Source organism: Podarcis filfolensis (assembly GCF_964270895.1).
Source record: "Podarcis filfolensis genome assembly, chromosome: 8".
Classification (NCBI taxonomy): domain Eukaryota; kingdom Metazoa; phylum Chordata; class Lepidosauria; order Squamata; family Lacertidae; genus Podarcis; species Podarcis filfolensis.
In genome coordinates, this window is record NC_139611.1 from 74,205,267 (window position 1) to 74,219,727 (window position 14,461).

The window sequence follows — 14,461 nt, forward strand, 5'->3', positions numbered from 1 at the left end:
CCTCTCCCACCTATCAAAGTTAGCTTGCAGGTATGGGGTCAGATAAGGAGCTGGCCCCAAAGAGGCCAGAAAGTTTCTCCATCCCTGTTTGAAAAAGAAGTTATCCCTTTTACCTGAAAAAAAAACTTACTGGACTGTTATCTTTAAAAGATAAAAGACCTCTGCAATAAATCAAGATGCAAAGATTTGGTCATCCGTAAAAACCACCTGGTGAAGTGGGGAGCACGGTCTCTGCCTCATGAGCCCACTAGGGAAGGGGGCCCACCAAAGGTCATTTGACACAACCCCCCACCCCATTCTGAAGAAACCACCTTCCTCTCTACATGTGGTCCAAAGTAGATGCTTCAAGGATATGGTAGATTGCTCCCCTAAATCACTTTCAGGTTTTGGGTACTTTCCCCATATATAAGAAGCTGCCTTACTGCTGGACCATTAGTCAGAGTCTACATTGCTGGGCAATGGCTCTTTAAGGACCCAGACAAAAGTATCTCACAGCGCAAGCTGGAGATGCTAGGGACTGAAGCTTTGGAACTTTTGCATGCAACATTTGTGATATACAATCAAGCTACAGTCTTTCTCTATAGGAAGCTGTCCTATGGCAAATTAGTCCATGAAGTCCAGTGCATGGACTGGCAGTGGACCACCAAGATTTCTAACACTGGTCTCTCACAGATTTACCTGGTGATGCTGGGGTTTGAACCTGGGACTCTCTGCCTGCAAAACAGATGTTTTCCCCATTGAGCTCTCTGAATGGTTCTGGTCAACCCTCTTGCCAGTGTGGATATTGTCCTCTAGACTGGTGGGATCGTCCACAAAAGCTTTACTAAACGCTGCAAAAATGGATGTCTTGAAGACCTCCTGGAATTTCTCCCCAACAAACAGGTACAGAATCGGGGTGAAACAGATATTGAAACAAACTCCGGTGGCTGTAGTATCCCATAGAACCTGTGTTGTTGCTTTGGATACTTCCTTAAAGAGCTGTGAAGCATGGTAGAGATGGTAGGGGAACCAGCCAATGAAGAATGATGCTACGGCAGCCACCAGGACTTTGGAAATCTTCCCTGCCCTCGGTAAACTTTTTTTCTTCATTTCAAAACCAATCCGACAGTAGCATGTCATGATGATGATGAATGGAAACAGGAAGGCCAGCAGAAAACGGACCAAGAAGAAAGCCAGATGAACGTGGAAATCATCTTGATTTGGGGAGAAAATAAAATAATAGCTGCACTTCATCTTCCCCTCCTCTTCTTGAGTCTCCAGAAAAGCCAGGTTTGGGGTGCTCAGAGCCAGGGAAGCAAGCCAGACTCCTGCAATTACCTTCCGTGCCAAAGGTATTCTGCGGTTACACTGGGACCAGACAGGATAGCAGGTGAAGAGGTAGCGGTCCAGGCTGATGGTGGTGAGTAGAAAGACCGTAGTGAACATCCCCAGAGAGAAGGAGAAGAGTAAGATCTTGCACATGATTGGGCCAAAGATCCAGTCAAAATTGAGGAGGACAAAGACAGCAAAGAAAGGCATGAGTGAGCTGGAGACTAAGTAGGTGAGGATGAGGTGGAGGAACCACATAGTATTCACAGTTCTCTTCATCTTCACCCCCAGTACCCAGAGGAAGAGCCCATTCACAGTTATCCCCACCAAGAAGCATGTGAAGATAAGGATGGCAACAACCAGATTTGTGTCTGCTGGAAGGTGGCTTACATCCATCTGTGTGTTGCTGGAATTCTGCAAGCTGATAGTTGTGTTATTTTTCTCCATCGTGCCCTGGAAGAAGAAGGAAGAGATTTGAGATGGAGGCAGGTGAAAGTTAGAGGGAACACGGGGAGGTTGGGGGAGAGATCAGAACACTGGAAATGGGAAAATGTGTCTATCCAGTCAGGTAAGTAAGCAAATTTCAAAACTAAGCAACTTAGCACTCTAAGCTTCAAAGAAACAACATCAGCAACCACATACATTAATATGGTTTCACTAGGACTGATATCAGGTTTGGAGTTCAGACCTAATTCATAGCTTCCCTGCTCAAACCCATTTCCCATCAACAGCTGAAAACAAAGATTGCTGAATCTCATTCAGTTTAGAACTCTGACCCAAGTCCTCATGAAGGTCCTGTGGACTTCCAGATGTTGCTCAACTCTAGCTTCCATCCATCAGTCTCAGCCAGCAAAACCAACGAACAGAGATGATGGGAACTATAGCTCACCAACAGCTGGAGAGCCTTGTGTTGCCAATCACTTGTGTTCCAACACCCACCCTTTTCCAACTGAAGACTTCATTTTCCATAACTACAAAGACAATCAATTTTAAAGATTTTAAACTTTCCTTCTCTTCCCCACCCACCCTGCCACCCAGTCTTCAGAGCATGTCCACTCACTTGATCTGCTTGTCTAGAATAGTTGTCCTCAACGCGTTCCACTGTTCATTTCAGCATTCAGAACTGAAGAAGTCCTCCAAGGGCATAGCATATTTATGAGAACTGAAAGACTTGTGAGTCACACAAATTATTTCTGCAAGTGGGTTCTCTGTATAACCCATTTCCTTCTTCTCAGTTTTTGGGAACAGAGTGCCCATGAATTATATATTGTTAGCGAGTTCCATTGGCAACGCTGCCTGTTTTAGAGTAACACCCTCAGCATGTTTACTCAGAAGTAAATTTCACTGTCTGCAACAAGGTTTACTACCATTTTCTGTTTCATTGTTATTTTAGTTTTTGGCTTTGTTTGCTTGCTTTCGGCTTTCTGAAGAATTGCAGCCTCAAGTCCCTGTAGCTGAAATATCATTTGCATTCACTGCTCCAGTGGGCAAATGAAGTGGGTGGTTTCACTTCAATTTTTAAAAAGGATGTGGGGTGGTTTCTATTTCAAATTTTTGAAGAAGAAAAAATGGGGATGGTTTTAGGTCCAGATAATATCTCACTCTACGTTGAACTCTCATTATCATGCCTTTGTGACATTGACTATATTTGGAAATATACAAGCAGAGGATAATGAAGGAAAGCGAAGAATGAAGTATCAGGCAGCAAATGCACTGCATCACTTCTCTTGCATCAGAGTCCCATGAAGCAGCTTTTCCAACACCTTCCCAGCTTCTCTGCCAATTTCTGGCTATAAAGAGGTGGTACGGAAGCCAGGAGATCAAGAATGATGCCACAGAAGTGACAAGGAATCTGATAGGTTTTCCAGCCCTCACCAACTTTTCCTCTTCCTTTTCTGACCTACCTGATAAGAGCACCCCATAATTATTATGAAAGGAACCAGGAAAGCCAGGAGAAACCAAATGAGAGCCAAATGAACATGATACCTCAGGCCTTTGTCTATATATCATCCTAGTCTCAAAGAAAGCCTAATTCTTTTGTTTTAATACTTCTTTTTTTAAAATACTTTTATTTTGCTTTAAACAAATACAGATAAATATTTGTTGTTTAGTCATTTAGTCGTGTCCGACTCTTTGTGACAGATAAATATAGACAACCAAAATTACAAAAGAAAATTACTTAATAATAATGAAAAAGCTAAAAAAACTACAAAAAATATCAAAGTACATGGCATAGAACATAAGCCATTATGGGAAAGAAAAAAGAAAAAGGAAAGAAGGAGGAGGAAGGGGGGGGGAGGAAAGAAATGGGGGGGAGGGAAAAAAGAAAAAAAAGAGGAAGATGAGCCAAAACACAAGAAGGCTCATCTATTGTACACTTCCTTCAAGGTCACAACAGATCATTATTCTTATCAATTCTCTCTATCTGCATTCCATAGAATCCCTCATCTTGGTATCAGGGAACATTTCCCTATATGCGGTATCATTCTAAACATAACCAGGTCTTTCTTGATGAGCCCTTATCCCCTAGATAATTATTTAAACATTCCCATTCTTCTTTCACCATCTTTTAAGGTTTATCTTTTATTGCATCTGTCAGCTTTGCGAGCTCCAAGTACTCGCACAATTTGACTACCCATTCATCTTTAGTGGGTGTCTTTTTATCTTTCCAGTGTTTTGCCACTATAACCTTTGCTGCTGACTTCGCATACATAAATAACCTGGTTTTATTTTTGGTAATGTTATCTGAAACCATTCCTAGTAAAAATTCTTCCAGTTTCTTGCTAAATGTAGTTTTTATCAATCTCTTTATCTCTTCATAAATCATATTCCAAAATCTTTGTATCTCTAGACAGGACCACCACATATGGTAGTATGTTCCTATCTGTTCCTTACATCTCCAGCACTTGTTATTATATGATTTATTTATTTTTGCTAGTTTTACAGGGGTCAAGTACCATCTATAGTACATTTTCATAAGGTTTTCCCTTATAAGGAAGCAAGCCATGAATTTTATATTTTTAGTCCATAATTCATTCCAAATATTGGGTTTGATTGTATGTCCCAGATCCCTCTCCCATTTTACTGTAATTTATTTGATATCCTCCTCCTTTCTTTGCCAATTCAAAAATAGTTTGTACATTTCTGAAAGTGTATTTTGATTATCATATAATATATCCTTCTCCAGATAGGATTGTTTTTGTCAAATCCTTTGGTTCTTTTATCCTTTTCAATGGTGACTTTTAGTTGATAATACTCCTACCAGGTTATTCCCTTCTGTTTCAGTTCTCTTAGGTCCTTTATTTTCAGATCACTACTTATTTCCTCTACTAAATCCTTGTATGTTAACCAATCACTGTTCATATTTTTCCTATGAACCATCATAGATTCCATCGGTGACAGCCACCATGGTGTTTTGGTCACTACTGATTTTTTACTCCTCTCCCATACTTCATATAATGTCCTTTGACTCAAGAAAACCACCATTTTATATTTCAAATTGGGGGAAATAAATACAGTAAATGGACAAAAGTACAAAGATTCACAAAATGTTTAGGGGTATGCGTACCCCTGCATACCCCCAGAAAAAAGCACTGGATATACCAAAGGCAGCTGCACTTCCTTCAATCTTCCAGTGGCCAATAACAATGGGAAGGAAGGGATATCACCCTTTGCTCATGATCACTTCCATCTTTCGGGGGACTTTTTCAGAATATAGAAAGGTTTTAAAGGCTTAAAATATAGTTACCCAACAGAACCACATCTGGGACTGCAAAGATGCCTGGCTCTCTGCTGCACACTCAGGTGAGTACCTGCAAAGATGCCTGGCTCTCTGCTGAAGCCTCTGTCTGCCTCTGAGCCTTTGGGATAGGGTGGCCGTATCAACCTCCTTCCTCCTCACTTCTCTTTCCCCTAAGTTTAAGTTCTAGCCTTTTCCCACCACTTTCACTTTCACTATTCTCTTCTCATAGCGAAACCCTGGAATGCCCGTCTCATCAGTTGTAGGTCTCACTGAGCACAATAGTGTTTTCTCCAAAGAACAGCTGGGCGGGGCAGCCCCCTCAAATATTTTATTGGGGGACTGAAGTCCCCACAGCCTCCAGGAGTTGGCTCCTATGCTTGGAAGTACTACTGAATTCAACAGTTCTTGCTCTCAGGTAAGTGCTTTTGAGTCCTGCTCATAAGCTCCTGGTGACAAGTTTCCAGAAGCTGCAGTCAGCTAAGTAGAACTGGTTGTATAATACTTTATCATTCCCTGTTCTATACCTCTCTAGGTTTCTGAACTTCTACCTTACCTAAATCCGTTAAGCATTTACCAGCAACAGTTAAGATAATAATTCAATCCAATAATTCCTTCCATAACTTAGGAGCTGTCAAATGTTACACACAAACAAACACATACCATTCAGAACTTAAAATATTGAATTCTTTAGTTTCGAATGATATGAATGCAGGAAGAGAGTGGAGTGGGGATGGGAGAGAAATACAATCCAGTCTCCATTTAAAGGCAAACTTACCTAATTCTCACTTTCTGAATCAATATGTGAACTGAAGCACAGCTATCCTGCAAAATTCACACGTCTCACCATTTTACAATGCATTCCTCTGACCAAGCTATGTGTCCAAAAACTACATATAACAGGGTAGAATGTGCATAAGATTTAATATATTAGTGAAAATAACATACAAAATGTATTATATTAGGGAGCATCGCTTGGCAAAAATGTGAATTGCACACAAATGTGTGCCTTAGGAGGCATTCAGAGTAAAGTGCATTCAGAGTAACAACAACAACCCACAATCTGATGTTGAAAAGTGGGTAACTAATTGTAAGATTGGGAAAGTGGGAACCTGAAATTTTCCCATCATTACACTGTCATCACCAAAGGCTGGCAGCAGCAGGATCACATCAGATATATTTATATGATCATACACGACCAGTGTAAAAAAACAGCTGGGGTAATAGACTCCATAGAACACAGAATGTTGCATGCAATATATAGACAGGCAAGTCCTGTAATATTTTCCATCTGTGCAGCTGTCACTGAAGCCACATGAGCTCTTGTCTTGATTGTGGCATGTTTTACAGATGTCATTTCCTGTAAGTTATGCTTATATCTTTCCTACTTATATTAATATATTCTAGCGATGTCCTGTGAAATACCAATCTATGAGAAGAAGCCAAAAAGACAGAGGGACTCATTGTCCTGTTTATATGGTAAGTACACCTAGATTTAACAACAACAACAACAACAAATTTATTATTCACATGCTGCCCAGCTGACTGTGTTGCCCCAGCCGCTCTGGGTGGCTTCCAACAAATTAAAACACAGTAAGACATCAAACATTAAAAACTTCCCTAAACAGGACTGCCTTCAGATGTCTTCTAAAAGTCAGAAAGGTGTTTATTTCCTTGACATTTGATGGAAGGGCGTTCAACAGGGCAGACACAACTACTGAGCTTTAGGGTGAAGGCCACCTTTCCTCCTAATAGTGGATCTATTCCTTTAGCATATGAATGACAAAGAGATATTGATCAAGTGCATCTTTCACAAATAATGCATCTCCAAGCTGGAAAAGATGCATCTGTTAGATTCCTGGCTGACATGCATGTGTTAAAGGAACCTTGTTCAGGGACAATGGGAAGTTAGTTGGTAGTATTTATTATTATTAATATTATTATTACTTAAAATTGTATCTCGCCCTTCATCTGAAGATCAGAGAGCGGTAATGCTACATGAAGAGAGAAGGCAAGGACTGGGAATGCAATGGCACTGGTAACAAGAAGCATAGGTGCCAACTCCCTGGGGCCCTGTGTGCCCCAGCACCCACAAAATTCCCCATGAAGGGGATGGGCACCCACAAATTTCATTTTTGAATTTTAACTTTTATTGGAATTTTATTTACAACATAACACAAACCCCCACCCCCACCCAATACACAAATCCACCCTCATTAAACACACACATAACATACAGTGAGCATAACATGCAACAATACAAATAACCAAATAAAAGACTTCCTTTATCCTATATCTGGCCTCCTTATTTACTTCTTATAAACTGTTTCCTTTATGAATAATTATTAAGATTTTTCTAATTATAACTTAAATATCCACAAAGTCTCCTACAGACATTCATCGAAACAAGTCCAGGTATGTATTTTAGGGCACTGTTTTGTGAAGTATTCTCTGCATTTCCCCCATGCTTTTTGAAATTCTTGTCTAGTGTGATCTCTAATTGCCTCTGTTAATCTAGCCAGTTCAATATACTCTAACAGTTTATCTTGCCATTCTTTTTTTGTTGGCACAGTTTCTTTTTCCCAGTTTTTAGCAATTAGGATCCTTGCCACTCCTGTGGCATAGAGGAATATTTTCTGATCTTCTCTTGCTATACCTGTGTCTGTTATCCATAGTAGAAAAGCTTCTGTATTTTTCATAAAGTTATACTTAAACATTTTTTTTAAGCTCGTCATACACTGTGTTCCAGAAGCTTTTGATTTTTTTACAGGTACATGGGCACCCACAAATTTCAGTGCCTGCTCAGGCAAGGAATCCTTGGTGCAGCGGGGAGGTCGGTACACCAGAAGGAATACTGTACTGCCCCTATCGCCCAGCTTCCAGAACATGCACTCAGAGAACTGGGTCTTCCCAATAGGACGCCCAGTGTAAACTAGTGACTTCCTAAAAATCACTGCAACAACCCCCCCCCCTCGGCCACCCATATGACCTGGGTTGCTGTGAGTACAAGAAACCCGGTGGACAAGCAGGCACATTAACAGTATCCAGCCTGTTTAACAAATCTCAGGAGCACAAAAACAGCACTGAAGTTCACTATCATGTATGTGTTTATTTCTGTATGTAATTTCTATCCTGCTCTTCCTTCAAAAGAGCCCAGGGTGGCAAACACCAAAGTAATAAAATAATACGATTTTAAAAATGTTTTAAAAAATATTTAAAGCAATGAAAACATTAACAGCCCTATAATCTAACAGTTTATAATTTCAAAGATGGCAGGAAGGCACAGTATGTTTCAGACATCAAATGCATGGCTGAACAGGAACATTTTAAAATTCCTCCTGAAAATTAATAATGAGAGAGACAGATGCGTTTTACTGCAGGGAGAGCATCCCACAATTTTTAACTTGCTGCTTTTTTTTTTTTTTTGAAATTTAACAAAAAGAAGGAAGGGGGGGGGAGAGAAAGGGGAAGAATAAAATTAAATGAAAACTAGAAAGAAAAATAATACACAAATAATGCTAATAATGATAGTAATCCACAATCAGTGCATGGATCCTAAATTAAAGAAAAAACTTAATATAAGTCATCCAAATGTTCAAATAGGGGTCCAGATGAAACTGATGCTGATATGAAATACATTTGAGTATAGCCAAATGTCATGGACTGGTTGGCTGCAAAGGAATGGTAGAAGGAATCAGCTGGGGAACCCCCAAGGGAAGAAGGCTCAGAGTCCAGGGATTGGTGGTGGGACAACGATGAGCAGTCACAGGGAGAAGAGAAGAGGGAAAAGACTGGGAAGAGTCTGTAGAGCCCCAAGGTTACTTCCTCGGGAATCTGGGCAGATTACTGTCTTAAGTCACCGTCAGCACCAAGCTGCTTCTGTCAATGGTTTCCCTCCCCACCCCTTCTGTCAAATTTTTATTGTAGGCAGATGTGATGGGTTCATCTAGAAAAGCTTTCTGAGCTAGAGCAAGAATCGATGTCTTAAAGACCTGCTGGAACTTCTCCCCAACGAAGATGTAGAGGATGGGTGTGAAACAAAAATTGAAACAGGCTCCAGTGATGAAGATTGGCTTCAGTACATTTCCCACCATTCCAGATCCCTCAAGGAGCACTGAAGCCTGGTAGAGGTGATAAGGAAGCCAGGAGATGAAGAATGATGCCACAGAAGCCACAATGATTCTGAAAGGTTTCTTAGTTCTCCTCACCAACTTTTTCTTCTTCATTTCCTGGCCTATACAATAAGAGCAGCCCATGATGATCATGAAGGGAACCAGGAAGGCCAGGAGAAACCGAGTCACAAAGAAAGCAAAATGAACACGATACCTTAGGGCTTTCGTCTTCTCATCATCCCAGTCATTTGAAAAAGCATAGTTATTGTCACACACAAGCCTGCCATTCTCTACCTCTCGTGTTTCCCGGAAAGCTAAGTAAGGGGCACTCAGGGCTAAGGACACAAGCCAAACTCCTGTGACCAGTCTCTGTGCTCGAGAGATTGTGCGGTTATGCTGGGACCAGATGGGGTGGCAGGTGAGGAGGTAGCGGTCCAGATTGACAATGGTGAGAAGAAAGACAGTGTTGAACATCCCCAGAGAACCCAATGAGTTTATGACCTTGCAGGTAACTGTGCCAAAGGCCCAGTGGAAACCAAGAAGAATGTAGGCAACATAGAATGGCATGTTCCAAGAGGAGATTAAGTGGGTGAGAATCAGGTGGAGGAACCAGAGGGTGTTCACTGATCTCTTCATCTTCACACCCAGCACCCAGAGAAAGAGCCCATTCACAGCTGTCCCCACCAGGAAAGACAATGAGATAAAGCAGGCGATGGTTAAGTTCATGGGCCTTATGGATACCAAGGAATGGTTGGCATTTGTTCGTACTGTTGATGCATTCTCCAAGATGAAGGCCACTGTGGTTGTTTCCATGAAGCCCTGGAGGAAGATAGAAAGCAGTAGACTGAGTTAATAGCAGAGGAGGGGAACAAGGCAACAAGAAGAAACATCCTTAATAGTTTTTTGTTGATATGGAAATTGAAAACATTATGCCCTAGGATTACAATGTTGGACATAACATGTAGACAGCTGGAAATTAAATTAACTAGTCAGGTGGGTAATTTTTTTGGGTGGAAACAGGCAGCCCACAAAAAGAGAAATATAAAGACATTAGTCCTCTTGTGTTCCAACTCATTTTCTCCAACTGTTGCATAGCTTTTAAAAATTGAATCGAGAGCCACAAGGTCTCCCAGGAGGAGCTAAAAACAAAAATGTTCATGATCACAAGCAATGTTACATTTGGAGGAATAGGGATAGGAGAAAAATTTGATCGAGACCATCTTGGCTATGAGTTCTAGAAGACCTGCTGCCTGCTTTATCATAGAATCATATAGTTTTAAAGTTGGAATGGACTCCAAGGGTCATGTAGTCCAACCCTCTGAAATGCAAGGATATCAACTAAAGCACCCAAGACAAATGACCATCCAACCTCTGCTTAAAAGCCTCCGGGGAAGAAGAGTTCACAACCTCCCAAGGGAGACTGATCCACAATCAAGCAGCACTTGCTGTCATAAAGTTCTCCTGATGTTTAGTCGGAATCTCCTTTCTTTTAACTTGAAGCCATTGGTTTGGTTCCAACCTCCAGTACAGGAGAAAACAAGCTTGCTCCAGCTTCCATATGACGGCCCTTTAGATACTTGAAGATGGCTATCATCTTTCCTTTCTGTCTCCTCTTTTCCAAGCTAAACATACCCAGCTCTCTAAGTCATTCTCCGTAAGCGTTGGTTTCTAGACCCTTGATCATCTTGGTCACCCTCCTTTGTACACGTTCCAGCTTTTCAATTTCCTTCTTAAATTGTGATGCACAGAGCTGGACACAATATTCCAGATATGGTATGACCAAGGCAGAATAGAGTGATACTATTACTTCCCTTTATCTGGACATTATAGTTCTGATCAAGGGGAAAAAATGCTTAAAATGTACATTAGGCAAAACTGTATACAGAGATGAATTTATCAGGAGAAATTCACACTAAAATAATGATCAAATTTCATGAAGAATGTTTTTAAAAGTATTTGCAATAACAATTGCAAACTGATGCAGAAATGTAAAGCATTAAGACTGGAAAAATAAGAAAATGAGATAAACAGAAACTGAAAGATTCACCCGCCTTGGTTATTGCATGCCTTAAGTTTAAGAATGCTGTTGTTACCCACAAGTGAGGGTGTTAGTATGTCAGTTTCATTTTTTCTCATTTTTGCAATCCTAAATTCAGTTCCCCACATTACCATATTAGTCGGCAACTCAAAAAAAGAAAGAAAGCCTTTATGAAAAATCATCTTCATTTTATACAAATTTCACCTAACATACCAATTTTTGCATGCAGTTTCCCCTAATATACGAATTGTTGCAAACCATTGTTCCCCGTTATAATGTTTGTTATTTCCCTGATTCAGGCATTTGCATGCACATTTCACACTGGTCTGTGGATTTTAATTCGCATTTCTTGGCTCCAGAACGGCATCACAAAATTCAGAGCAGTGGAAATTTCAAAGGATGGCTGAATTTCAGTTCACGTATCTTTTTGGAAAGTGCAAATTACTTTTGTTTGTTTTTTCTTTAAATGGGAAATGAATAAAATTTCTTCTCAATAATCTTTATTGGTTTAGATTAAAAGCATAAATACATAACAACGTTTAATACAGAAACAGAAAAAAGAAAGAGAAGAAAGAAAAGGGACAAAGAGATATAAGACATTATATATTTCTTCTACATAAATACAGTAACATATTAACACTTAAATTCATATAAATACAAACTCACAAAAAGAACAGAAAAGGTTTCTAGAAATGAACTAAAAAAGACTTCCAAATATTCTCGTTGACTATATCTATTCTTTCCTTTGTACCGCACAGTCTCGTATTACGCTAGTTTATCTTCATATGTCCACACAGAATGTCATTTACAATTTTTATTTTACAAGAATCACTCTAATTCTGCCAAGAGATTCTTGTTCATACAATAGTTTTTAAAATATTCTTTAAATATTCTCCATTCCTTATAGACTCTCTGTTTCGGATGACTTCTTACTTTTCCTGTCATCTTTGCCAGCTGGAGGTATTCAATCATTAGGGCTTGCCACTCTGCTATTGTAGGGATTGTTTTGTTCTTCCAGTTTCTTGCCACTAATATTCTGGCTGCTGTTGTGGCATCCATGAACAATGGTCTCATGTTTCTTTCTTATTTCTATTGCCAATATGCCTAGAAGGAAGGCTTCTGGTCTCTTTTTGAAATTGAATTTAAATATTTTTTTAAGTTCATCATAGATGTTATTCCACAATTCTCGAATGACTACACAATTCCACCACATGTGCAAGGAAGACCCCATTTCTTTTTTACATCTCCAGCAAATGGGTGATCTATTTTTATACATTTTTGCTAGTTTTGCTGGAGAATAAAATTTCTTCTCAATCTGTACCCATAAGCAAGACACAAAGGCTGCAACCCTTCCCTGTGTTTGCCTCCAGTACATGGTAGCCTATTCAAAGATACATTGGGTCCCTCAATGTGGACAGGTGTAGATAGAACAGCAGTAGATGAATTTCCAATTCTCTCCTCTCTATTTTTCCCCATGTGATTTCTCCAATTTTATCTCCAAAGACCTCACTCGATTTTAGCTGGCTCTCAATTTTCCATGCTTCCTCCCCCACCCCACAACACATAATATCCTTGCTCAACAACAAATTACAGCAATGCAGTCTTTTGTCCACCACAACAGGCTGCGGATTCAGTACCCCAGATGTTGTGGAACTCCAACTCCCATCAGCCCCAGCCACCATGGTCAATGATCGGGGTGATGGGAGTTGTGATTCAGCCATACCTGGTGCTTGCATTGCCTGATGTAGCCTCTAAAACCCCAGACTGCTGAATCTCCAATCATCCAGAGCTCATCCAAGCAGTAGAACTTCCATGGCCCAGAATTTTGGCATTCTGATTCCCATCTTCCCCCACCTCAGGCTGAACTGGGGCCTATTGCTATCCAACTATCCCTTCTCCATTGCACCTAGCCTGAGAGCTCCACTCACTTGATACCTTTGATCTTCTTTTCTAGAAGTGGTTATCATCCGAACTGTCAGGACAAATCGGGGGGGGGGGGATGCTTAGAGAATACGGGGTATTTCAGTGTGGGTGCAAATTAAACCACTTCACGAAATAGATTTTCTGTAAAACCCACTTCCTGATTCTCATTTCCTTTTAGCAAATTATCCAGAACCTGTCATGCCTGCTCCACTTCCCTGAGTGATAGGTAAAGGTAAAGGGACCCCTAACTATTAGGTCCAGTTGTGGCTGACTCTGGGGTTGAGGCGCTCATCTCGCTTTATTGGCCGAGGGAGCCGGCATACAGCTTCCGGGTCATGTGGCCAGCATGACTAAGCCACTTCTGGCGAACCAGAGCAGCGCACAGAAACGCCTTTTACCTTCCTGCCGGAGCGGTACCTATTTATCTACTTGCACTTTGACGTGCTTTCGAACTGCTAGGTGGGCAGGAGCAGGGACCGAGCAACGGGAGCTCACCCCATCACGGGGATTCGAACCACCGACCTTCTGATCAGCAAGTCCTAGGCTCTGTGGTTTAACCCACAGAGCCACCCGCGTCCCTGAGTGATAAGAGATTGCATAAAAACACAACAATTCTTGTGAGGACTGGGGGGGGGGTGATGCTGGAAGAACTCTCTTCTGAGAGGTCCAATCACTTTGTCACCCCTGACATGGATCCTTGCCATCCCCTCTTTTCTCCAGCATGAGACCTTACCTGTCTACAGTGACGAATAGAGCCATAACCAGTTGGCCTCTGACCAGCTCTTCTCTTCCTCCCACCTCCCCACAGCAAGTCCTTGAGGAACATCCCACTCACTTAGTGCCTTTGATCCTCTTGTCTAGAAAAGACTGTCCTCCAAGCGTTCTATGATTTGCTTCTGTTTTCCAGGCTCATGTGGATAACTATAAACAAATGCGAAGAAATAGAGTGTGATGTATTTTTAGTATAGGTTGAGGGTTGGGTGGTGGGAACGCAAGGCCTGAACTTCCCATGAATTATCCGTGCGAATAGACTCTTTGCAAACTGCACTTCCTTGTTTTCAGTTCCTTATAGCAGACTTCTAAAGATTTGCTACACATGCTTGAGGGCACCAGTCCCAAAATAGCTGCTATGGGGCGTAGGCACAAGCACACATAAATATACTGATGCTGTTGCTGTCTAATAGCAACAGGGAGCATTCCTCAGTACCAGGAAAAATATACAAGGTGGTCAAACTGTGTGGTGGTGTAGTGGTTAGGAGCGGTGGACTCATAATCTGGTGAACCAGGTTCGATTCCCTCCTCCTCCTTGGGCCAGTCACACTTCTTTGAAGTCTCTCAGCC

The 14,461-nt window shown here is 41.1% G+C and overlaps 1 protein-coding gene across 1 annotated transcript; it reads right to left on the reverse strand.

Moving 5' to 3' along the window:
- Positions 1-83: 83 nt before the first annotated feature.
- LOC310768144 (uncharacterized protein) lies at positions 84-14,032 on the reverse strand. The gene is made up of 3 exons (XM_083625859.1): positions 13,956-14,032; positions 8,908-9,978; positions 84-1,761 (listed from the first exon to the last, which is right to left on the reverse strand). Exons 2-3 carry the CDS (start codon positions 9,970-9,972, stop codon positions 667-669), a joined length of 2,160 nt encoding a protein of 719 aa, XP_083481985.1. The 5' UTR covers positions 9,973-9,978; positions 13,956-14,032; the 3' UTR covers positions 84-666.
- Between the last annotated feature and the right edge of the window lie 429 nt (positions 14,033-14,461).

Coding starts and splice junctions, on each gene's coding strand:
- LOC310768144 (XM_083625859.1), bottom strand. CDS start 9,972: ATGGAAACAACCACAGTGGCCTTCATCTTGGAGAATGCATCAACAGTA. Junction 1,762..8,907: donor GAAGCAGCTTGGTGCTGACG/GTGACTTAAGAC, acceptor TTCTTCTTCCAG/GGCACGATGGAGAAAAATAA.